The sequence below is a fragment of the Podarcis cretensis genome, assembly GCF_951804945.1.
Source record: "Podarcis cretensis genome assembly, chromosome: Z".
Taxonomy (NCBI): Eukaryota; Metazoa; Chordata; class Lepidosauria; order Squamata; family Lacertidae; genus Podarcis; species Podarcis cretensis.
Genome location: NC_137184.1, coordinates 22,412,963 through 22,438,644, shown reverse-complemented (window position 1 = coordinate 22,438,644; position 25,682 = coordinate 22,412,963). Strand labels below are relative to the sequence as shown.

General features: G+C 44.1%; 1 protein-coding gene across 1 annotated transcript in view; it reads left to right on the top strand.

Annotated features, from left to right (window-relative positions):
* SLC16A2 (solute carrier family 16 member 2) overlaps positions 1–23,378 on the top strand; it is a 94,414-nt gene extending 71,036 nt beyond the window's left edge. Inside the window, exons 2-6 of the mRNA XM_079961369.1 lie at positions 8,978–9,122; positions 17,474–17,936; positions 20,445–20,588; positions 20,991–21,219; positions 21,528–23,378. Coding sequence (XP_079817495.1) covers positions 8,978–9,122; positions 17,474–17,936; positions 20,445–20,588; positions 20,991–21,219; positions 21,528–21,748 — 1,202 coding nt within the window. The 3' untranslated portion in view covers positions 21,749–23,378. The remainder of the gene's footprint in view (positions 1–8,977; positions 9,123–17,473; positions 17,937–20,444; positions 20,589–20,990; positions 21,220–21,527) is intronic.
* The last annotated feature ends 2,304 nt before the right edge of the window (positions 23,379–25,682 follow it).

Sequence of the window (25,682 nt, the reverse complement as noted above, 5' to 3'; positions counted from 1 at the left end):
GTGAGGGTAGCCAATGGATCTCAAACCCTCAGTGATTTAGGGACTTCCCCTGCATGTGAAGACAGGTTCCTGCAGATTGAGCAGACAAGACCAATAGTGGGTCCACTGTTGAAGAAGTTGGTTTCTGCACGTACAGTAGAGGGAAGTGATGGGCAAATGAAACTCATCAACCTGGGGAGGTAGCTCATCTAGGAAAAGGGAAACTGGTCCTAAACCTCTTCTGCCTTGCAGGATATTTTTGGGATAAGAAGAGGCTAAGGAGTAAACCCTACGCAAATCCAGAGTGGAGGCCTTGTACGCCTCCTTGTGGCAACTCCTGCAGGCACATTGGTGCCTAACGTATTGCTCTGCTTTTCTTTGGGCCACATCAGTGAGGCTGAGAGGGGGTTCTTGTTGCCTTGGCAGCCCAGGACCTCCACACACTGCCCAGGCTTGCGCCCCAGGGAGGTCACTGGTGCTGCTAATGCAGTGGTTTGACTTCACTTCCAGAGGTGCACTCTGATGTCTCTCGAGATAGATGGATGCAAATAAATGTTCAGGATTCCAGCTAGCTAGTTACCCCTGCTCAGGGCATTCCATCTCCAGTCTCCCAATTTTCTTTCCCAAACAAACACAAAACATTCCACGGCTCTGGGAAAAGCTGTTTTCACTGGGCTACTCCTGAAACATCTGGAGAACACCATATTGGCTACCCTGTCTCACTCAAAGCCTTACTTGGTAATGCTGATGATTGAACGCATGTGCAAAACATGTGCTCTACTCATCTTCTCAAATTACTTGCAGAATTACACATACTCAGAGGAGGCTTCCCCTTGCAACCCTGCTTGAATCACTGTTCTGGTTTTGTCTCCTTCTAATCAGGAGACATCCTTAGAACAGTTACACGGGTCCTGAAATGTAAGAATGAAGTAAGGCTTTCAATATAAACCTTTCGCAGGTGTTAAAGAGAAGGCTGCCTCTGGTTCAGAAGAAAAGCTTCCAGAAGCTTGGTGATGGCACAGGGGAACTGTTCTAGTCAGTGGTTCCCAAACTTTATTGGGAATGTTTCCCCACTTAGTTCCATAAACTCATCCCCAGTGGCCCCTACCTTGTATTATTCAGAACAGTGATTTGCTTGACCCCCTAAAGAAGATAATAGCCCAATAAAATTCAAAACAGTAACAATTAATTGCACATTTATTTAAAATCTGATTAAAACTATTTAGTTTAATTAATTTATCCACCTCTCCCTTGCCTCTTAGTGCCCCTCTAGGTAATCCTGCTGAAGGTGGAACCTCTCCCATTGGGAACCACTTGTCTAGTTCTTCCCCCCGACATCAGTTGTAATACCCTAAGCAGCTCACAGTTGTTTCATCCTATTTCTGTATCCATCTGATGGAATTGCAAGATGGGAAGTGGTTGGGGAAATTTGTACAATGGATGAGGCCTGCGACAGGATGTCGTGCACTTGCCTGCTGATCCTCCAGTGAGCATGCTCCCTTCCCTGTCCTTAGGGGGAAACCACTAATCCAAGAAACAGATGCCTTCCCACTATTTCTCTAGAGGTCAATTTATGATGAATGAAAAGACTTGTTGCAATAAACACAGAGGGCAATTTTTAATAGTGGTGTTTTTGTAGCAGTGTTGAGCAAAAATGCCCAAGGAGATTTGAGGTTTTGCCTTAAAACAATTCCTTCCTTTTCCTTTTTTGTTCCTGTTCCTGGAAAAACAAGTCAGTAAAAAATTAATTATCCATTGTATAGATGGTTTGACTCACTTAACAGGGCTGCATTTGCAAATATCCAGCCTTAATATCTATAGCTGCTGGATACAGTTATCTCAGCAAGCAACTAGACTGGCTTGTGCCTTCATCTAGGGCAGCAGGTTTGGGGAAACTTTGGGCCCTTGCATGCTGCTGAATGACATCTCCCATCTTCCTTGGCCATTGACCTTGTTTGGTGGGGTTGATGGGAATTGTAGTTCCATAACCTCTGGACAGTCAAAGGTTCCTCCCACCTTATCCAGGGGCATGGTCTGAAGACATCTGCTGCAGGAATCTTGCAGAATATAAGGAGGTTTGGGTCTGGTCAGTGCCCAGATAAAAGACCTCCTAGAAACTAGGCATACCACCCTGAATACTTTTCTGAAAGAAAAGTATGATGATGCTACTACTAATAATAATCAATTTACAATGCTATATATAATTATGGGAATAATTTGTTAATGAAAAGGTAGGTGTTTCATGTATAAACATGAGATGGTGAAATTCTATAGGTAAGGACTTCCTTTTATGCATCCTGGATCTCAGTAATAAAGGACTTAAGAGAAGCCTCCTGGATCAGGCCATTGGCCCATCCATCTAGTCCATCATCCTGTTCTCACAGTCACCAACCAGATGCCCGTGAGAAGCCTGCAAACTGGACCCTGGCACAAGAGCCCTCTCCCCTCCCATGGTTTCCAGCAACTAGTATTCAGAAGCATTTCTGCCTCCAAACTGAGGCATCCCCTTCACACTAAGGAAGAAGGGGTGAGGGAAGATCTACTTCAGGAACAAGGAGGGAAGAAAGATTGACGGGAACTGCTGCCCATGTGGACACTGCTGCCTGAGGTGGTTGCCTCACCTTGCTTCGTGGATGGGCCAGCTAGCCCTGGCAAGTAGCCATCAATAGTTCATGAATGCACCCAGTCCTCTTTTAAAGGTTGGTGGCCATCATTGCCTCCTGTCGGAGTGAGTTCCGTAGTTTAGCTATGCACTGCCTGAAGGAGGACTTCCTTTTATGTAGCCTGGATCTTCCAACATTCAGCTTCATTGACTGTCCATGAGCTCTAGCATTATGAGAGAGAGAAACTGTTCTATATCTGCTTACTCCGTGCCATGCATAATTTTATAATCTTCCATCATGCCACCTCTGACTCGTCTTTTCCCTAAATTAGAAAGTACCTCATTCTTCAGCCAAAAAGTCTCTCAAAGTGACATATGTGCAATCAAGTAAAACAAGACAGTTCTGCCTGCAGGCTTATAGTCTAAAAGCATGACATGCAAGGGGGAAGGGGCAGAGAGGGAAGGGAAGGGAAAGCAAATTCAGGTACCAGTTCTTAGATAGTATTATTATACTGACCAGCTGGCACAGAAGCTCACCAAATGCCAACTGTGCCATGTTAAAAGGACCAAACACTTAATCTTGTCATGCTTTGTTCAAAGCATCACAGTTTGCATAGCAACAAATGACTTCTTCTGTGATGGCTGATCATATGGAAAAACTTCAGTCCCTGTGTGACACGGATTTAACATGGTTATCAGTAAGCATCATTTCTTCTCTGCATTATTCTGAGTTTCCTTGCCAAAGTACACATTCCTCACTGAACAACAAATCTGGGCAGAAGACATGGCCTGGTAAATACTGCTATCAGTATTGTAAAGTTGAATGGAGTTTCCCTCCCAGTTTTCATCAGTTTCAGCCAGCAAATACAACTTCTACAAATTGGAGGCCATAGACCAGTGGTCTTCAGCAGCTGGGTTGGGATCCATTACCCGGTCACAGACTGATTTTAACAGCAACACTACCACCATACAAATACACAGTAAAAAATTAAGCAATAGGTTCTGAAATGCTTGTTTGGGTTAAAAGTTAAAGGTCTGAAGAAGCTGAAGATTACTGTTCCAGAACAGCCACCCCATTCTGGTGCCCTACAGTTGTTTTATACTATAACTTCCATCAGCCCCAGCCTGAAACATCTGGAGATCACCAGATTAGGAACAGCTCTTCTACAGCCTTTTCCCCCCTTTAAGGGAAGGGGGAGAAAGCAAAACTTTCTGAACTCCAGGTCAATGGGTTTTGTGTGCATGCTTTTTTGGATCTTCTCCCATGTGACCAAATTTCAGTCCAACTCTTCATGTGTAAATCCTTCTTAATTGCATTCTGAATCTGGTCCATTAAACTTAATATCTCAAGAAGCTTTTGTGTCAGTGTTTCTTGGACTAAATTCCCCCTTAACAACCACATCACAGGATGAATTTCAAACCATACAGAGACCATATAACATTTTACTGCTGCAGTTTCAATAGGCAGGAACATTTTTTGGAAGTATCCAATTTAATAAGTCGGCTCCAGCTTGCTTTTTCCAGCCTCACCCCCACCTACCCCACAACTGCACCTTTTCATATATATCTATTATTTGCAGTATTTTGGAAGTGAGCCACGTAATCCTATTAGAAGTACTTGATTACACTGTGTGCCCTGTTTGTATCCAAAAGAGCCACTTGCAGTAAAGGTTTGCCTCCCGTCTGCTCTTTCTCCAGTTGTATTTTACCCAGCCCAAACAGGAGCCCAGTTGGAGTGAAGTCGATCCCAGGGACCCCCTGCTGTGTCTCAATTATTGTCCTTTTTTAAAGCTTTCAATTTATTACAGGAAAGCCTTTGGCTAAATTGGTTTGGGGAGGGAAAATATAATTAATTTGAAAGATAATCTGCTCTCACAATGGAAGGTTTCTTTGTACTGAGTGTCTGGGAAAAGGTTGGGTTGAAGAAAGCACTCTGGACATCTTAGCTTCCTTCTTAATTGGGCACTTGCTGTTCTCTGAATATCTTGAGGCGTGTTGAGGACTGGCTGTACTGGGAGACCAAGTCATTTGCTGAATTCATGCAGTACAAACGGAAACTCATAACTACAGAACAACAAGACCATCCAGAGGCTGCATGGACAGACCCCTTTTTCAATTGATTTAATAGTACTTTTTTGTTTCAGGTGTTAGGTGTGTTGATCTAGTTCAGCCTCTGCCAACCTGTGACCTTCCAGATGTTTTTGGATTCCTCCTCCTGTTAGTCCCAGCCCCAGCCTGGGAGTGCAGCAGCACCTAGAGGGCACCATGATGGGGAGGGTGAGCTACTAGGCAAGGCAGCATATCCAAAGGTAGCACCCCATCAGCCAAGTGATGAAAGTAGAAACCTGTTTCTTTGGACACCTGGAGAAAATATCTCACACAGGAGGCATAATATAGGTTTTATGGGGAACAAGAAATGCAACATGCAGGCTTTGAAACTGAATTTTGCAGGTAGTTCTGGTAGAAAGAAACAGCAACAGAGAGGTGGAGAAGGGAAATTTCATAGAATCATAGAAGGATCCTGAGGGTCATCTGTTGGCATTGTGTAGCAGCTATTGCATGAGCAGCTAAAAGAGATCAGAGCTGAGATGGATAAGATAGTGAATGAAAATAGACCAGAGAAAGATGAGATGGGAAATGAGGTTAAAGAAAACACAGAACTTTTGGAGAATATTATTGATAAAGGACAGCCAGAACAGGGAGAGCAAAATGTTAAATTTGGTGGCAATTGATGATAAAATTGTGAGGATCTTCACACAGGTGCTCTTGTGTGAATAAAGGTGAAGGGTATTGTTTCTCAACATGGAGGAATGGTTGTTGAAGTTATTGGAGGTAAAGTTCTTGTGCTGGACTGGAGGGTAATTCTTGTTGATGTAAATTGATAATAACAATTGAGGAACCCATATTTTGTGTGGAAAGGAAAATGAATGGACTTGAGATGTTTGGGTCTGAAGGTTGGAATACTTTGAATAATCTTTTTATATGTATCTGACAAACAGAGAATCAGAAGCCCTTTTTCTTTTTTCTGTTTTTTCTCCCCTCCCCCCCCCCGTTTTCATTCTTTTATTACCTTTATCTTTCTTCTCTTTCTTTTGTTCCCCTCTCTCTCTCTCTCTCTCTCTCTCTCTGTGTGTGTGTGTCCTCTACTCTGGTTCATTGAAAGGATTGTATGCACATGAAGGTGATGGTTGGTTGGTGAAGGACCCTGTGCGAGAGGCAGGGCTAGAGAGGTTAAAAGCAACAAAGAAGGCTTTTATGGGTATGTTCGTAGCAAAAGGAAGAACAAAGAAACAGTGGGGTCACTCAGAGGAGAAGATGGTGAAATGCAAACAGGGGACACAGAAAGGGCTGAACTCCTCAATGCCTTCTTTGCCTCAGTCTTCTCCAATAAAGAAAACAATGCCTGACCTGAAGAATTTGGAGCAAATGATTCAGCAGAGGAAACACAGCCCAGAATAACTAAGGAGATAGTACAAGAATACTTGGCTAGTTTAGATGTATTCAAGTCTCCAGGGCCAGATGAACTGCATCCAAGAGTATTAAAAGAACTGGCAGATGTAATCTCAGAACCACTGGCAGTCATCTTTGAGAATTCCTGGAGAACAGACGAAGTCCCGGCAGACTGGAGGAGGGCAAATGTTGTCCCTATTTTCAAAAGGGGGGAAAGAGAGGACCCAAATAATTACCGCCCAGTCAGTCTGACATCAATACCAGGGAAGATTCTGGAGCAGATCATTAAGCAAACAGTCTGTGAGCACCTAGAAAGGAATACTGTGATCACCAATAGTCAGCATGGATTTCTGAAAAATAAGTCATGTCAGACTAACCTGATCTCGTTTTTTGACAGAATTACAAGCCTGGTAGATGAAGGGAACGCAGTGGATGTAGCCTACCTTGATTTCAGCAAGGCATTTGACAAGGTGCCCCATGATATTCTTGTAAAGAAGCTGGTAAAATGCAGACTTGACTATGCTACCACTCAGTGGATTTGTAACTGGCTGACTGACCGAACCCAAAGGGTGCTCATCAATGGTTCCTCTTCATCCTGGAGAAGAGTGACTAGTGGGATGCCACAGGGTTCTGTCTTGGGCCCGGTCTTATTCAACATCTTTATCAATGACTTGGATGATGGACTCAAGGGCATCCTGATCAAATTTGCAGATGACACCAAACTGGGAGGGGTGGCTAACACCCCAGAGGACAGGATCACACTTCAAAATGACCTTGACAGATTAGAGAACTGGGCCAAAACAAACAAGATGAATTTTAACAGGGAGAAATGTAAAGTATTGCACTTGGGCAAAAAAAATGAGAGGCACAAATACAAGATGGGTGACACCTGGCTTGAGAGCAGTACATGTGAAAAGGATCTAGGAGTCTTGGTTGACCACAAACTTGACATGAGCCAACAGTGTGACGCGGCAGCTAAAAAAGCCAATGCAATTCTGGGCTGCATCAATAGGAGTATAGCATCTAGATCAAGGGAAGTAATAGTGCCACTGTATTCTGCTCTGGTCAGACCTCACCTGGAGTACTGTGTCCAGTTCTGGGCACCACAGTTCAAGAAGGACACTGACAAACTGGAACGTGTCCAGAGGAGGGCAACCAAAATGGTCAAAGGCCTGGAAACGATGCCTTATGAGGAATGGCTAAGGGAGCTGGGCATGTTTAGCCTGGAGAAGAGAAGGTTAAGGGGTGATATGTTAGCCATGTTCAAATATATAAAAGGGTGTCACATAGAGGAGGGGGAAAGGTTGTTTTCTGCTGCTCCAGAGAAGCGGACACGGAGCAATGGTTCCAAACTACAAGAAAGAAGATTCCACCAAAACTTTAGGAAGAACTTCTTGACAGTAAGAGCTGTTCGACAGTGGAATTTGCTGCCAAGGAGTGTGGTGGAGTCTCCTTCTTTGGAGGTTTTTAGGCAGAGGCTTGACAACCATATGTCAGGAGTGCTCTGATGGTGTTTCCTGCTTGGCAGGGGGTTGGACTCGATGGCCCTTGTGGTCTCTTCCAACTCTATGATTCTATAATTCTATGATCTCCCAGAGTGGGAGGCTGGGAGAAGAAAGGGAAGCTCCCAGGTGAGAGCTAGGAGGGTCATAGGAATCATGGAATTGTAGAGCTGGAAGGGACCCTGAGGATCATCGGGTCCAACCCTCTGCAAGGCAGGAATATGTAACTGTCCCATACGGGGATCGAACCTGCAACTTGGCGTTATCAGCATCACACTCTAACCAGTTGGGTCCACCCCCTTCTGTGTGAGACAAGGATTAAGATCTACCTTTCAGAGAGGGCTTTGAATTTTCTTCACTCTTTTTCTTCTTCTTTTTTTAGATTAATATGTTTTTTATTGCATTGTATGATGGAAAAGTTTTCCCCAAAAATTATTTGGAAAAAAGAATTTTGTTTCTTGTCATTTGAATCTATTGGCCTTTGGAACTCTCCTGACATCACACCTGTCACTGGTCCTTCTTCACACCTTGATTGTTTTTGCATGGCTGAAATGTGTTCTTTAACTCTGTTAATATTGATTTATTTCATAAAATTTATTTGCAGCTTGATTGTAAAAAAGATAAACAGTTCAAAAAACTCAAAGCGATTTATGAAAAGAACAAAACAATATTTTTCCCCATAAAAGCAGTCAAAAACAGCTATTTAAGACATAAAAAATAATAATTAAAATCAATGATAAGCTAAAACATGAGTGCTGCCACATTAAAATATTGAGTTCTTACAAATACGGAATGGTTAATATGTGGCACTTAGACCAGGGCCAGTTTTATGAGTCAAAGTGGTCAACTGGGCATATAAGGGATAAGGCATCTCAGGGAAGCTGGTCCCAAGTTGTGAAGGGCTTTGTATACTTTTAGTTAACGTTTTGAACTTGGCCAGGCAGAAAATTGGCAACCAGCACAAGTCTCTGAGCACAGGTGTTATATGCTGGCAAGGTCTCACTCCTGTCAGCAATCGTGCTGCAGCATTCCGCACTAGCCGCAGCTTCTAGGTCCAAGTGCAAGGGAAGCCCCATGAGGAGCGCATTGCAATAATCCAGTCTTGAAGTCCTCAGAACATGAACTACCGCCTGATACTAATGCCTTTTGCTTGTCTGGATGAAGGATAGAGAGGAGTTTGTGTGTAGAAAGCCTCCTGCAGAAAGGTAGCATCTACTGCTTTTCCTGCATTTTTGTGCCTGGCCCCGCCCACTTCTGGGAAGGCTGCCCACAAGGGAAAGTGACCCTTGGGAGGAAAAAAATGTTACCCATCACTGGTCTGGAGTCTAAAAGGACTTAACTGCACCTTGGCTTCTTTACTGCCATTGATGCCCAACTGGATCTTGCTTTTACCAGGTGCCGTTCTCACCTTCCTCTCCTCCCATCTCTCTTTTCCCATCTGCAGCCTGGGTTGGATCCTTGGGCATGGGGATGATATTCTTCTGCTCTCCTATCGTGAGCATCTTCACCGACCGGATCGGCTGCAGGACGACGGCTGCCTCGGGAGCGGCCATTGCCTTCATAGGGCTCTTCTCCAGCTCCTTCACCAAGTAAGTCTTCAGAACTTTGATCCTGCATCACTGTCCAGCATTAATGTCTGGTGTGAATTGTGTTTTAGGGCTCTTCTTATACTCTGTTACCAAACCAAGGCAATTGGTGTTTTAGTGAAGAAGAAGAAGAAGAAGAAGAAGAAGAAGAAGAAGAAGGACGACCCAGATCCTGCACTGTGTTTTTCTCTTCCTGATTGTCACTTCAGATCAACTGCAGAGGTCCACTTGCAATGCAGAGGTCCACTTTCATGGACAATAATGGCAACTAGCCACGAGGGCTATAATAATAAGAATTTATTATTTCTACCTCACCCATCTGGCTCGGTTTCCCCCGCCACTCTGGACAGCTTTCAACAGAACATTAAAAACAGAATAAAACTTCAGATATTAAAAACTTTCCCAAACAGGGCTATGCTCTGCCTTCCATGGTTGGAGGCAGTATCCTTCTGAATACCAGTTTCTGGGAACCACAGGACAGGAAAGTGCCCTTGTGCTTGGGTCCTGCTTGCGGGTTTCCCACAAGAATCTGGTTAGCCACTGTGAGTACAGTGTTGGGGCTAGATGAGCCATTGGCCCAATCCAGCAGCTGTTTCTTATGGGATAATGCTAGACAAAGCCGGTTTGTGGCATGCATCTTAGGTGGTCCATCCCATGCATGCAAGCAACCATCTGAAGTGCCTGGTTCTGTTGACACCCTTCAGAGGGGCATCCATTTGCAGAATGTTGCACATTCAGGAAACTCAGCCTAAGAAGGGGTGCAAATTGAGGGCCCAGGAGAAGATATTGTCCTGTGTACCTGGCTCTAGCCAGCCTGAAACATGGAGCCTTCTTAGTTATTTTAGAGACTTGCAAAGGGCACCTTTCCCCTCTTCTCCACCTCATCCAACCTCCTCCTGCGCCCCATCCACCCTTGGTGCTGTGCGGTATAGTGCAAAATGGCTCAGGATCCAAGCTGTCTGCCTGATATTTGGGTTTATTGTTGCTACTAAGATGCAAGAGGAAAGGATATATTTCAACCTCATCACGTACACATTCCCTTCACAACCCTACTGCTCAACCCCAGGGTATTATTAGGCTCAGCCAGCCTAGTTCTCTCTTCCCCTTCTCCTCATTTACCCGACCCCAGCTGACTCTCAGTGTCCTTCAGCCATAAACGCAATTCTTAGTGGCCCCATTATTTTCAATATAAGTATTATGTGTCCCAACAAGGAAGGTAGCAAAGTTTGTTGCAATAGTTTGCATTGATGTAGGAGATGATTACTTTTACAGGGTCTGGTTCTGCTATTCCATTCTTAGCTCATACGTGAGTCCAGGATTTTAACGAAGCGGTTGGGCAAGTCATATGAATCCCATCTCCCCCAAATCAAAGGCAGCAGCAAGAACAGAACTTCCTGCCATTGACATTCAGTCTGAACCCAGAAGTTCCCTCTTCATGCAGTGAAGAGTTGCCTTTCTTACTTTTATGTTGTGCTGCAGCGTTCTGCACTAACCACAGCTTCTAGATCAAGCACAAGGGAAGCACCACTTAAAACACATTGCAGTAATCTTGTCCCCAAGTAATATTCTCTTACTATATAAAATTAAATCTGTATGCCTAGGGTGTACTCTGAGTATGCAGAAACTTTCAGTCAGCCTTGTTTTGCTTTGAAATTTACAAGCATTCAGCCACCTATGTTCAAATGTTTAGTGACATAAAACTTTTCCCATGCCTTTTAGAGCATTTTAACCACTGTGGTGCTGCTCTTAAGATGTCGTGGTCTATAACTCTCATTGTCCTTGGCCATTGACCATGCTGGTTGAAGATGCTGACTGTGGTAGTCCAAAACATTTAGAGAGGACCATCACGGTGGTTACCCTAGTTTAAGCTTTTAGTGCCGGTTGAATGTTAGAGGGACTTGGGCCCAACAACAAGTTCGGCTGAAGCAGGATCAGCATCTTCTGAAAGCCTCTTGGGTCCTTTCAGGGATTGTCCACACTTGACTTATCCTCTGCCCAGAAAGCAGGGGTCCAAGTGGTTTCCTCCTTCCCCGCTCCTTTCCTAGTGAAAACCTGCTCTTCAGTGCTCAATCAGAGCAAATGTCAATCTGGAGAAAACCTGAATTGCCAATAATAGCCATCTGCCTACTTGGAAATAGACCATCTTCTCTGAACTATAGCCCAGATGGCCACATCCTTCAGCTTTCAAAAGAATTTTTTTTTCCTGCCACACTAAAGTCATTAATAACTGCTAAACACAACATTAACATTAAAAAACAGAGGAGGTTCATGTTTTTATGTAAGCCAGAACACAATGACAAATGGCCCTTGCAAGCTTTGCTTGGCTATGCATACTAAAAGGAAACATCAGGATATTAAATGGGTTTTTAGCGAAGAATGCATTCTTGCCATAAAATACTTATTTTCCCTTCAGCAATGTGCTGTTCCGACCAAAACACAGAGTTCTTTTTCTGTTTATTTTTAGGGTTTCAGAATGTCTGAGGCTTTCATGCTTGCTGCAAGTTGCAGGTTAGATTTTCAACAGATTTACAGGCCAGCACAATTGAAACCATTCAGTCTTCCTCTATCTTTGAAGCATCGTTGGGCGGCCAAGAATTCCATTCCATTTGTCCTTTATAACCTGTAACTCCCCCTTGCCAAGCTTCAAATTATAGGCTATGACCAGAATCCTCAAATTTAAAGAACACAACACCATAAACTGCTGGAAAATAATGGAAATAAATCATGTTGTTATGACTTGAGGTTGGGGGTGGGAATACCACTTTTATGTAACATTGTAAAGTATCTTAAAATCTCTGGATACAATCCAGCCATAATTAGGCACTGTTAAGAGATTATGTAAATGTTGACTTCATTGTATTGGCTTGTATTAAATTCAGATTTCATTTTCAACTCCACTCACTTCAAGCAAGAGAGCTAAGCACTTATTGTAAACAAGTGGTATTTTTTTTAAAAAAGGAGAATAAAAAACTAAAGACATGTTTAAAGTGTCCCACTGAAATCATTAAGATTAAAATGCCACAGCTTTGGCTGGATCCCACCCAGTATTCAGCTCCAGAAGAGAAACCAGGCAAGATATTATCCAACTAAAGCCTTAAAAGTACAGTCGTACCTTGGTTTTCGAACTGCCTAGTTCTCAAATGTTTTGGCTCCCGAACGATTGAAACCCGGAAGTGACTGTTCTGGTTTTCAAGCATTCTTTTGGAAGCCAAACATCCAACGGGACTTCCACAGCTTTCGATTGACTGCAGGTGCTTCCTGGCATGAAATTTACGGCATGTAATGCCTTAAAAGAGAATTTGATGAAAATGATCTATAGGTGGTACATACCACCAGTCAAGCTCGCAAAAATTTACCATTTGCCTGATAATAAATGCTGGAAATGTAAGGAGACAGAAGGTACTTTCTTTCACCTTTGGTGGACATGCCCAAAGATTAAGGCATTCTGGGAGATCATTTATAATGAAATGAAAAAGGTATTTAAATATACCTTTCTGAAGAAACCAGAGGCCTTGCTTCTGGGCATGGTTGGCCAATTGGTGTCAAAGAAAGATAGAACGTTTTTTATGTATGCCACAATAGCAGCAAGAATACATATTGCAAAGTACTAGTGACTGTTCTGGTTTTCAAGCGTTCTTTCGGAAGACCAGAACAGAACATCCGACGGGACTTCCACAGCTTCCGATTGACTGCAGGAGCTTCCTGCAGCCAATTAGAAGCCATGCTTTGGAAGTCGAATGGATTTACAGATCAGATTCTATTCGACTTCCAAGGTACGACTGTATAGTGACCTTGGAGAGATAATCTAAACCTGAGGGCAAGGCAGAGGACTCCTCCACACTGCTGTTGTTACTGCAGCTGCCTTCTGCAACATGTTCTTGACACAATAGTGCATTAATGGTGGATTTGTTCTGCTTTATTACTTGTTCTGCAATGCTTCCCCAATGCTACTGCATTATTGCTATCAAGAGGGACTGCAGCATGACAAAAGTGGGCCCAAAAAAACCCCTCAGAATTTTTTGTTTATTTATTGAGAAGTTTTAGAATGTATACTGTTTGGCTATGAGGCAGTATGACTGGCCCAAAACATTTGCAGGCCAAACATCCTTGAAAGGGGGGGTTAATTTTTAACACAGAAAGTTGACTTATAGCAATTCAGTTCATCTAGTCAAGTATTGTCTGTTCCTGATGGACAGCAGTTCTCCAGTGCCTCTAGAAGGGTCTGTTTCAGCCCTGTCACATGAGTGGTGGTCTTTTTGTAACTAAAGGTGCTAAGAATTGGACCTATTATTTATGTGTATTGCAACTCAGCTATAATACCTGTTACTTGATACTCTTTGAGATGGCATGGAGTTATAAATGGATGACATGGAGTAAGATGACACCTCAGCGTGCAGTACCACTTTCTTTTCTTTTTTTTAATAATATTTATTAAAGTTTTAAATGTTACAAAAAGAGAAAGAGATAACTCCAAGTTAAACAAAAACTTGACAACACATCACAATAATGAAAGAAGAGAATAGAATTTTTTTTAATAAAAAACAGAAAAACAGAAAAATAGAAACAATTAAAAAACACAACGAACCTTCCCATAACTTATCTTTCATTTGCTTGTTTCCTTGACCTCCTCGCACCTCCCTTTTTTGTATTCTAGTTTGGTTAGCTATTTCATCAAATCCTTTCCATCTTTCCCAATTTTTATCCTATAATTTATCTTAATATAATGTAACTTTACCTTTCCTCCTTTCATCCATTAACAATCTATTTTTACTTAATCCTTTATAATATTTCTGCTAAAGCCACATAACTTCATTCCAGCCTCCTTCTAACATTCCTTAATTTTACAATGTTTCTGTAGATAAACTTTAAATTTCTTCCAATCTTCTTCCACCGACTCTTCTCCCTGGTCTCGGATTCTGCCAGTCATTTCCGCCAGTTCCATGAAGTCCATTCCACTTTCTGTACAATACTTCCCCAATTCTTGGTAGTTCCTCCACCCTCAGAAGCTTGAATGCGTTTGCATATCCTCCAACATTTCTCCAATGAAAATAGGGACGTGATGTTGTTGTTGTTGTTACTATTATTATACCCCACCCATCTGACTGGGTTGCTTCCAACATATATAAAAACATGATAAAAAATTAAACATAAACAAACTGCCCTATGCAGGGTTGCGTTCAGATATCTTCTAAAGGTTGTATAAATTACTTATTTCCTTGGATCAGGGGTTGCATAACTCCAAACCCTCTAACTTTTTTCCAGTGAAAATAGGGATGTCCTAAGGGAAAACAGGACATTCTGGGATCAAATCAGAAGCATCTTCTTTAAATCTGGGACTGTCCCTGGAAAACAGGGACACTTGGAGGCTCTGTGTTTTGTGACACAGGAGAATGCATTTTCCATGGCAGCTCTTCAGCTGTGGAACTCCTTTCTCATGAAGGTGCATCTAGCCCCCTCGTTATACAGCTTCCGGATGACACTTGAGATACATCTTTTTAGGAACCAACTTATTTATGTAATTTTAAGTTGTTTTAAATATGGGACGCAGGTGGCGCTGTGGGTTAAAGCCTCAGCGCCTAGGACTTGCCGATCGAAAGGTCGGCGGTTCGAATCCCTGCGGCGGGGTGCGCTCCCGCTGCTCGGTCCCAGCGCCTGCCAACCTAGCAGTTCGAAAGCACCTCCGGGTGCAAGTAGATAAATAGGGACCGCTTACCAGCGGGAAGGTAAACGGCGTTCCGTGTGCGACTCTGGCTCGCCAGAGCAGCGATGTCACGCTGGCCACGTGACCCGGAAGTGTCTCCGGACAGCGCTGGCCCCTGGCCTCTTGAGTGAGATGGGCGCACAACCCCAGAGTCTGTCAAGACTGGCCCGTACGGGCAGGGGTACCTTTACCTTTACCTTTAAGTTGTTTTAAACTGTTTTTAATAATACATAATTTTGTTTAATTACTGCCACTCAGCCTGGGAAGGGCAGGTAATAAGAAAAAGAACACACATTACCCCATGGTCAACAGACTTGTGCTGCTTTGTCAGAGGTTTCAGATCATGTTCTGAGATGGCAAATTAGGCTTAGCTACCATGGGCTGTGGCTTTGCCATCTCAAGAAAACTAAGCAAAATCATTTACTTGAAGACACTTTCCAAAAGAGCTGATAGATCACTGCACCGAATTTTGCCGAGGGTTGCACAGAATATTTGAGAATCTGCCAAGTACCTGCCCCCCAGCAGGAGGTCTGCTAAGAACCTGCTGCAATGAGGAGGTAGATTCACTGAAGGAGGAGAGGCATGGAGGGCATCTTTCCCAAGGAGCCTAAAATCTGTGCTTTGCTTTATTCTGATGTGGGGCGTTGACTTCATTTCAGCTAGCCTTGAAAACTTTCATTTTTGAAAGCTGAGCTGTGAGGGAAGAAGTGAGTGGAGATCTTAATCTGTTCTGGGATCTGTTCTCCATCTCTGCACATTGGCACAGTACAGTTGCATTTTTATAGTCCAGAGGAGAGTTTCGCCTTTGAAGTAGCTGAGCGCTGAAGCTGTTAGTGGCTGTGATGTTGTGCTTCTCCCTAGGTGTCTCTGATGTGGTTCTGGAAGAACTGAAAATTGGCTTTCAGGACAGCCTTTGAATAGCATCAGGTAGAAATTGTGTGTCTCTTTGTGCTTGAGTAGCCAAGGAGAAAGGCATGTCATGGAATAAATGATACCCTCATAAATGTTTTCTTAATTTCCTCTTGCCTCATTTCTTGTGGGCAGGACAACCTATACCTGCCTTATTAGGAGCAATTTATGAATGTGCTGCTTTTAGAAAAGAATAAGATGTTGTTTTAAGCCAATTTCCTTACACAGTACATTACAAGGCTCAACAGACAGGGCTTTGTTGAGCTTTCTGCTGAAATGCAGAGTGGATGAAGCTGTATGATTATCCTTCTGAAATGAATGGCATCACCTTCTGGCAGCCATCTTGTTATTACTTTTTTTAAAAAAAAAAGAAAGAAAAAGTCTTAGTAGTTGGAAAGTATTGGAGTGGTGCTGGTAGAGATTACTCCCAGAGTGGCTAACCAGAAGCGTCTGAGATGCCTGCAAGCAAAGCTGCTGTTGCCCTGCTCCATTCCTGCACTGCAAGCTGATTGAATAGCCATTCCTTCTCCACAGGTAATCTTGGTATCTGTATAGTGGTACCTCGGGATAAGAACTTAATTCGTTGTGGAGGTCCATTCTTAACCTGCAACTGTTCTTAACCTGAAGAACCACTTCAGCTAATGGGGCCTCCCGCTGCTGTTGTGCTGCCGGAGCACAGTTTCTGTTCTCATCCTGAAGTAAAGTTCTTAACCCGAGGTACTATTTCTGGGTTAGCGGAGTCTGTAACCTGAAGCGTCTGTAACCTGAAGCGTCTGTAACCTGAGGTACCATTGTAGTTCTGCATCAAGAACTGGGGTGGGGGGGGCGATGATTAGAGATTAGGGATTCTCAACACAGCAGTTTACCAGACTATAACTCCCAGTGTTGTAGTGCAGATATGTCTACATAAAAGAGGAAGGCTCTGTGGACCAGAACAGGATGTGTCTGATGTCAGAGATAAACTCAGTAGTAGTAGTAGTAGTAGTAGTAGTAGTAATTTCTGTAGTAGCACCACCACAGCTACCCCGGTCTATAGAATCTTCTCCTAAGGGATCCCTGCCTGGTGCCAACTTCCTCATCTTTTCAGCACCAGGCAAATAGATTTTTGCTCCCCTGGGCATTTGAGTAACATCATTGCCTGGATGAGTTGCTCTTCTTTCCTTTAGGATGTGTGTTCAGCTTAGGTTGGAATAGTATGTTTGAGAAGAGCCCTTTTATGATACTGTATCCTTGAATCTGGTTTTAATGTGCTTATCTGATTTTCACTATGTTACTTTTACTTTGATTTAGTTTACTAAACCTAAGTTGTTAAACTCCCCACATACATGAGGTGCATCTGAAACCCTCATTGTAGAGCTTTCGACGAATGCTGAAGACACATGTTGTTGTTGTTGTTGTTGTTGTTGTTGTTGTTGTTGTTAATATCCCTCTTTTCCCCCAAACTCAAGGCAGCTGACACAAATTCAGACAACACAGATAAATTACAAAAAAAGCTGAAAACATATAAAGGATAATCATTGAAAGATAATTGAACCCTAACAGGATTAAAACAATATAAAAATCAAACATATTAGAATACAGATAATAAAAACAGCATAGCACCTTTGAAAGCCCTTTCTTTAAAAAACAACAGTGAGTTCCCAAAGGCCTGTCAGAATAAAATAGGCTTCATCAGATGGTGTAAGAACAAAGACATGACGATGACGATGATGGAAAGTAACTGGTGTTTATTTGTTTCCAACAGGTCTCTTGAAGTCCGTTATTTCACTTATGGAGTCCTCTTCGGCTGTGGCAGCTCCTTTGCCTTCCAGCCCTCTCTGGTCATCCTTGGTCACTACTTCAAGCGGCGCCTAGGCTTGGCTAATGGCCTGGTGACGGCTGGCAGCTGTGTCTTCTCCATGGGCCTGCCTTTCCTCTTGAAGATTGTTGGCAGGGCCATTGGGCTGGCCCACACTTTCCAGGTTCTCAGCGCCTTTATGCTCGTCCAGATCTTCTTGTCCCTAACTTTCCGTCCCATGTTCCCTTCGACCTCTGACCCCCACGACGTGGAGCACGTGAAGCTAGACAGCCGGAGCTGGCGGCAGCAATGTGCATCGCAAATGCGGAAGTATTTCAGCCTGAGGGTCTTCAGGAAAAAGACCTACCGGATCTGGGCTTTCGGGATTGCAACTGCCGTTCTGGGGTACTTTGTACCTTACATGCATCTGGTGAGAGGAGGAGAAGACAGCTGGGGGTTGGGAAAGGTTGATATAAGGGAGTGAGGGATGGTGACGGTGGTTCAGAAACCAGTGTGATTAGTTTTTGATGAAGAAGCTCCACAGGAACACAGCCAATCTGAGCAGGAGGGAATATTATGAGACTAATTCTGATTGGCTGACTTTCCTCCTACCTGGTGAGACTGTAAAATTGGTACATTGCCACTGAGGGAAATTTCATAATAACGATTGCGGGTTACACAGATTCCTTATTGCATGCCAGTGCTTGAGAGACTTCGCTGTTATTACAAGCCACCAAAAATAGTTCATTGAAAGTCAGCCAAGCTGGAAACATAAGAGCTATCCTGAAACTCAGCATCTTGAAAGCATTCTGCTGCCTCATCAATGGATCCAGCACTGTAGTTAAAGTGAAGGAAAACAGTTCTCTTTGCCTAGTGCTGAGTGACATGAGATGCTGTTAAGTCACAAAGCAGATATCATCTTACCCATTTGTTTGTTTGCTAAACTTATACAACGTATTAGGAAAAGAAGAACAAGCAACAACAGCACCAGCGTCCCCCATAACAGTGATAGAATACTTTGGCAGCATGCTAACAGTAAACAAAACAAGACTCCAACCTACTGGCTAGCAGATAAAAATAAAAACTCAACACCAAGAGCGTTGGGCTAGGACCTGGGAAACCAGGGTTTGAATCCCCACACAGCCATGAATCTCACTGGGTGACCTTGGACCAGTCACTGTACCTCAGCCTAACCTACCTCACAGGGTTGTTGTTGAAATGAGGGGGAGAACCATGTAAGCTGCTTTGAACTCCTTGGAAGGAAAGGTGGATATAAATGCAATAAATAGTAACAGCAACAATATCCTCCCTAGCCCCCAAATCACTCACATTAACCCAATTTTTCTTCTTTTAAATCTCCCCACCCCACCCAGAAGTCTGGCATTAAGGCCAGCTGCTGTAAAGTTGTGGTGGGTGAGTCCAGGGTCCTCCAAGTATGGTCCAGCACCTCTCCTCTAATTTCATGGGAAGCAGCAGCAAAAGCAGAGCAGGAAAATGGTAAAAGTTTCACCTGCTCTGCACTTGTTTTGGGTGTTGCTGTTCTCCTGCTGCTGGAGGTTAATTTATTCAGTGATATGAGATTTCAGGGCAACTGAAAATACTTCTTCAGTAGGGTTGAGCACTATATCCTAGGCATTGTTATCCATTTTTAAAGTGACTTTTTTTTTTGGCCATTACAGTGGTTGGTTAGAAACAAGCTTGTCTTTTAAGACAGCCTTTCCAGAGCAGATGCCTTCCAGATGTTTTGGGCTGCAATTCCCATCAGCCCCAACCAGATAGCAAGGACTTTGCTGCCCTTCCTATAACTCTGTGGTGTGGAATACCAAGATTGTGTATTGGGCAACTGAGTAGGGCATCAAGAGTCTTTCAGAATCCTTTCAAGATCCCCTTCAGTGTGTAATGGATATATACAGTACTTCATTTTCTCTCTGCAGAAACCCAAGGAGATATTGTGCCTGCATAGTGCACCATGTGGGAACCTTCTAGAACAGGGTAGGGCATTGCACATTCTTTAGAGCCTGTTAGAGATTATGGATTATGGCCGGAGAGTGTGCAAAACTGATATATGCATATTGCCCAAGTCCTGTTGGGATTATGCATAATGACTGGTGATTGTACAATTTTTTGTTTATGTATATATATAGACGTTCTCCAAGACATGTTGGCGCTTACATATGTTGACCAGGAAATTACACCCTTCCCTCTTCATGGCTGGATTATGTGCACATACTCCATGAGGCCTGGTTGTTATGCACATTAACCACCCAGCTTACCTCTCCCTTAACATGTGATGCTTCTTGTGAAGTGGAGGAACAATATGGTGATATCAACATCACATTATGACTGTGAGGTAGGTGAGTCACCATGTGGAGCTGCTTTAAGGGTCTCTGGTTCCAAAGGTCCCCTTAGGCTATACTTCAGCTTCCAGTTCCTGAAGGCCCAGAACAAGACAATGGATTGTATGCAAGGCTGTCCCAGTCATGGTGCCAAACTAGATCTCTCTGGAGAGCCAAAATGTGAGTGGCATGTGCTTTTCTTTCATGGAGCCATTCTCATGATTGACAACTTTCTGGTCCCCAGGGCCCAGACAGTGCTGTGAAGGAGAGGAAGAAAATAAACATCAGGCATTATGAATGAAATAAAAAGATATGATCCGCGTCAAAACTTGATCATTGAAGGTGCTATTGTTACAATTCTTAGCAGGGGTGACTGTGGGAAAAAATGAATTCAGAGCAGCAGACAACCTTGCTAGTGAGGCAGATCGTTGGAGCTTCTCAACCCATAATTCATTGCTAACCCAAACATTGTCTGTGCTGCTGTGGTCCATTCACACTGCAGGTCTCAGGGGTTGATTTTGCTTCAAGCTCCTGCAGGTGAAGCCCACTGTAACAAATGCACACCTGATGTCCTTGTTCCCTCTATCTCCTCACTTTCCCAGGTGAAGTACGTGGAAGAGGAGTTTAAGGAAACAGAAAGGGCATGGATTCTGCTGCTTTGCATTGGAGCTACATCAGGGGTTGGGCGTTTGGCTTCAGGGCCAATAAGTGACCTCATCCATGGGCCGAAGAAGATTTACCTACAGGTAGGCAGCGAATCTCTGAGTTGTTACAGCATTTGTAGTATTGAAGGACCATTTCCAGTCCGCCTCTTCAAATAAACTTTTGGGAAGGCCGCCCATTTCTTCACGGCGCAGTCAGTGACCTCCTGCCTTCAGAGTGCAGGTGCTCTGTGCATTTAAGTCTTTCCTACTGGTGATACTTACTTTTAATATTTAACTGGAGCATCTGTGAGAGGTGTGAATTGTCTGGCCCCCAAACCACTGATGAGGATAGAGTCACTGGGCCCTGAGAATACACAAATCAGCCATCCTTCCTCTTAGGTGCTGTTCCTAGTTTACAGTCCTTTCAGTTTCTTAACCCCCTTGGGTGTGGTGGAATCGCTCCAAGTTTGTTGCCTGAATGACATTAGTATTTTGTCTCCTCAGGTTGCCTCCTTTATACTCTTGGGTATAATGTGCATGATGATCCCACAGTGCCAAGAGTTTTGGGGGGTCATTATTGTCTGCCTTTTCCTTGGACTTTGTGATGGACTCTTCATAACCATCATGGCTCCCATTGCTTTCGAGCTGGTTGGGCCCATGCAGGCATCTCAAGCCATTGGTTATCTCCTGGGACTTATGGCCATTCCAATGACAGCAGGTCCCCCAATTGCAGGTAAGTGAATTGTCAGGCTGGGTTACCTTGATCAAAGTAAATGGTTCTTGGAACGTCCAACAGGACTTCTCTCTGCAGAGGCATAAGCAATTGATAATGGGTGTGCAGACTCATAATGGGCTCTTGCCTTAAAGCCCAGAAATCTCCATGTAGTCGCAATTGGACCTGCACCAGTAGCAAAATGTGCCTGGCACCTGGGGAATTTGGAACACTGTCCAAGTGGCACAGCCACGAGTGCATTCCAAAACAGGTGGAAGGCACCAGGTTGGCAAAAGCTGGTTATAAAACCATTCTCTCCTGTTTTGTAGGGTTTCTCGGTGAACATTTTGGGAATTACCACCTCGCCTTCTATTTTGCTGGTGTTCCTCCCATTGTTGGGGGTCTGGTTCTGTCTCTTGTTCCTCTGATCCATCAAAGACAGCTCAGGAAGAAGCGGCTGGATTCTGGGAAAGACAAGATGCTGGTTTCAGAGACCATTATGAACGGAGAGCTTCTCCCCGGTTCTCCAGCCATGGAGGCCCACATGTAAAGCCATCCTTCAAATCTCCCAGTGCCCTGGTGCACACACTGTCACCACCAGCATTCTCTGGCACTGTACCTGAGCCCAGCCCTTCCCGAAGAGGAATCGAGCTTCTTCGATTGTAGGCAAGGACTGGTCACGTAAGGACAATCCTGATTGGACAGTTTCACCTTTCAAGTTGATTCTGTTTGGCTCTCTCCTACAGAGAGAATTCTTGTAGCGCTATAACTTGTTTGCCCTGCTATGATTGTTGGCACAGCAATGGATTACACATAGGAAGGTGTTAAAAGTTTTAAAAATTGATTCCTCAGTCCAGCCCCCTCCTCTCCACCACCAAAATTCTAAAGCCATGCTTGGATATCTTGCCTTGAAAGTGGAGTTTAATCTCACTGTGAGATCCTTTGGGAGTTAATTTTGTATCAGCCAAATTCTCAAAAGTCTGAAACACTCAAGGAGGCTAAAAAAGGTAAATTCTGAATCATGTTTTTTCTTTTGAATCTGACTCTGAAATTGTAGGAAAGCGTACTTGGTTTTCTTAGCGGCCTTTTTCAGATAACTTTTTTTGCCACCTACTTTTACTAAATGCATCCCCCTGTCAAAAGGATCCCTCTCTGCTTCCTCCAATTCAACTGTCCCTGTGGCAGATATTGCTTCTCTCAAGGTATGCAGTCCAGTGTTTTCAGAATAGTGTTCTCCAACCATTGCCTGAGTGGGTCCATTGCATAGGAAAACAGATTTAACTCTTGAAAGTGTGGGTGGTGATGTCCAACTCACTAATACTTTCAGTTTGGCAAAATGTAGTTTATCTCTCTCCATTAATAACTCATTATCGTCCAAGCCGCCACCCTTCTGACTTGCAGATTTCATACAGGACCAGATTTAGAATAATTCTTTTACTAGAAAGAATTTATAGAGCAGCGTTTCCGTGTGCTGCTCTGGTTCCCCAGAAGCGGCTTAGTCATGCTGGCCACATGACCCGGAAGCTGTATGCCGGCTCCCTCGGCCAATAAAGCGAGATGAGCGCCGCAACCCCAGAGTCGGTCATGACTGGACCTAATGGTCAGAGGTCCCGTTACCTTTACCTTTACTAGAAATAGTGCATTTGGGCCTCAAGGAAGACTGCTCCATAGGAATTGGTATGTGCATTTCTCTCCAGGATTGTTTCGACTAGAATAGTTGAGGTTGATAAAACCTCCCTCGTATTTGCACAAGGACTTGAGACATTCATTCCAATGCAGAATCTGCAACCCATGTGTGGAAACAGATTTTCTGCATGCAGAATTGTGTTGAGTGCCCAAGAACCCTCTGCGAGTGGGTCCGGGTGGGGTGGGGTGGGGAGGACCAGCAACTTGTTACCACATGTGGGTCTTCACAGGAATCTCATTTGGAAGCATGAAGATTGGTCTCCTAGGAGCATACTCTTCTTCCTGTGAGCAGCAGCCGACATGTGCACAGGCTTCTGTTATACTTGGGAGTTCCCTGGATCAGGGTAATCTTTGTGTGGGAAAAGTGGTTCCTTAATCCCCTTGCAAAGGTAGCTAATCATCATATTTCTTCTGGTTTGGTCTGGGGTCAGTGTTGTAGAAGCTCCCGAAAGCAGCCAGGCATTTGCCAAAATAAAAACTTTGCTTTAACCCCAGCTGAGATTTTGTGTTGGGTCATGTGCTGATGTCTTTCTGCTTACTCACCTTTGACTTCTCCATCCAGTGTCACCTACCTCTTGGGAAAGGCCTGTTCAGGTGTTCGTATGTGGGGGTTCAGTTCCAAGGGTTCTGTGTATACATGAAAATCAGTATACTCAAACCCTTGGAGGTGCAAGTGAGTGGTAGAGAGAGGAAAAACTCCCAGAGCCCACATGCCAAGTGGGCCTTGCCTGGGAAACAAGGTGGAGAGCTTAGAAGCTGCCAGGTAAGGCCCTCTCAGCAGGCAAGCTCTGAAAGGCTAAGGATGCTTGCACAATATCTTGCAGGAACTCAGATGGCACTGCGAAATCTTATGCAAGCATCCCTGAGCCAGCGCACTGAGCAGGCCTTAGACCTCAAGCAAAGCAGAGCTTTAAAGTTCTTTATACGCCAGGTAACCCCAAGCAGACCTGGCACAAAGAGTGCCTTTAAACTCTCTGCCTTGCTTGGATTTAACTTGCACGATTTCAGCGCACCTCCCTTCCGCTGCATATGGTTGAAATCACGCCTTTTCACGTCTGTATCTTTATTTTGAGAGTATGGAATAAGATAGAGGGATATTAAGTGGACTAGAATCTGGGAAACCAGTGTTAACATCAGCCATGAAAACTCATTGTATGTGACCTTGAGCCAGCCACTGTATCTGAGCCTTACCCATCTCACAGGGTTGCTGTGAAGTGGCTCCTTGAGCTCCTTGGAGAAAAGGTAGAATAGATATAATGCAATACTGATAAATAAGGAGTGAACAAAACAAAAAAGTTTCTCTCCAACCTGCTTTTCCCCAATTTTGAACTGGGGAAGGTGAGCTGGGTGTGGAATAACGTGGGGAAAAGCCTATCATAAAAATCAAAGGAAAAATCAGATCTGGGACACAATCAGGATATTTAGGGCTACAAACATTGGACTTAATGGGCAGGTCATTCAGTATGTGGCTGTCTGCTAGGACAAGCTTGTTTGGCTGGGCTGTGCAGGCAAGGTGCAATCCATGCTCCTATAGTGCATATAGACTCTGCAAGCTGAGCTCCCAACCAAATCATGTTCTGCACCACCTGCTTTTTGGCCCGACATCCTTCTTTGAAGCATTGCCCCAGTAGTGTTTGTGAACTGACCTCCACAGTAGGCTACAAAGAAGGTAGTCAGCCTGTGTGGGGACTGTACCACACTCCAGACCTCAGCAGGTGATCACATAATTGAATGCCTTTTGGCACCAGGGATGGGAAAAATAGAAAAAGACAGATAAGTAGGTGCTAAAGGAAGACAAGGCTGGAACTGTATTCCTTGACACTTCTTCTGTTTTTGTCTCAAAGGAATTATTTCCTATCCATGGGCGTTCAGCCCAAATGAACCTCCTTCCCACCCCACCCCGCCTTCCAAAATGGTGCAGTCTACAAAAAATTCCCCCACTACAATGAGAGCTGGGACCCAACCATTATACCTTTTATGAGACCTTGTGCTCTGCACACCCACTGTGATAACAGTCATATTTCAGAGAGGTGGGCTGTACTGAGGGCAGGAAGAGCCTCGATTCCAGGCATCTGGGAAGCCACCTTTCATCCACAGCGCAGAATGGGAACAAGCCCCCAGAAACTCCCAGTGGGCTGGTTGTTATGCCCAGAATGTATGTTGCAGAGACAGTGCAGTAGAATCAACCCTTTCTGAATCTACCAGAACTTGGCAGTGCCTCAGAAGCCTTATCTCCTGGTCAAGGGACATTTGTTTAATGTAGCCACTGAGTGCTGGTGGATTCAGAAAGCTACTGACATATAAAAAGAAAGTCCTTCTTCATGCAGTGCATTGTTAAACTATGGAGTTTTCTCCCACAGGAGGCAGTGATGGCCACCAACCCAAACGGCTTCAAAAGAGGATAGGATAAGGCTATTCATGGCTACTAGCCATGAGGGCTGTGCTCTGCCTTCACGGTTGGAGGCAGCTCTGCTTCTGAATACCAGAAACCCTAGGAGAGGAGGGTGCTCTTGTGCTTGGGTGCTGCTTGAAGATTTCCCATCGGGGCATCTGGTCAGCCACTGTGAGAACAGGATGCTGGACTAGATTGGCCCCTGGCCTCATCCAACAGGGCTCTCATTATGTTCTACTGTATTGCCTCTCTTCTTAAGGTAATTTACTCAGAGTATTAACCATCTGTAAGTTGCTTGAGCCTCATCCACTCAACTAACCCGTGGAGGTATCAAAATCAATTGGGTCCTTCCCTATAAAGACCATTTAGAGAGTGAGAGAGGAGGGGGAATCATGTGTACGCTTCT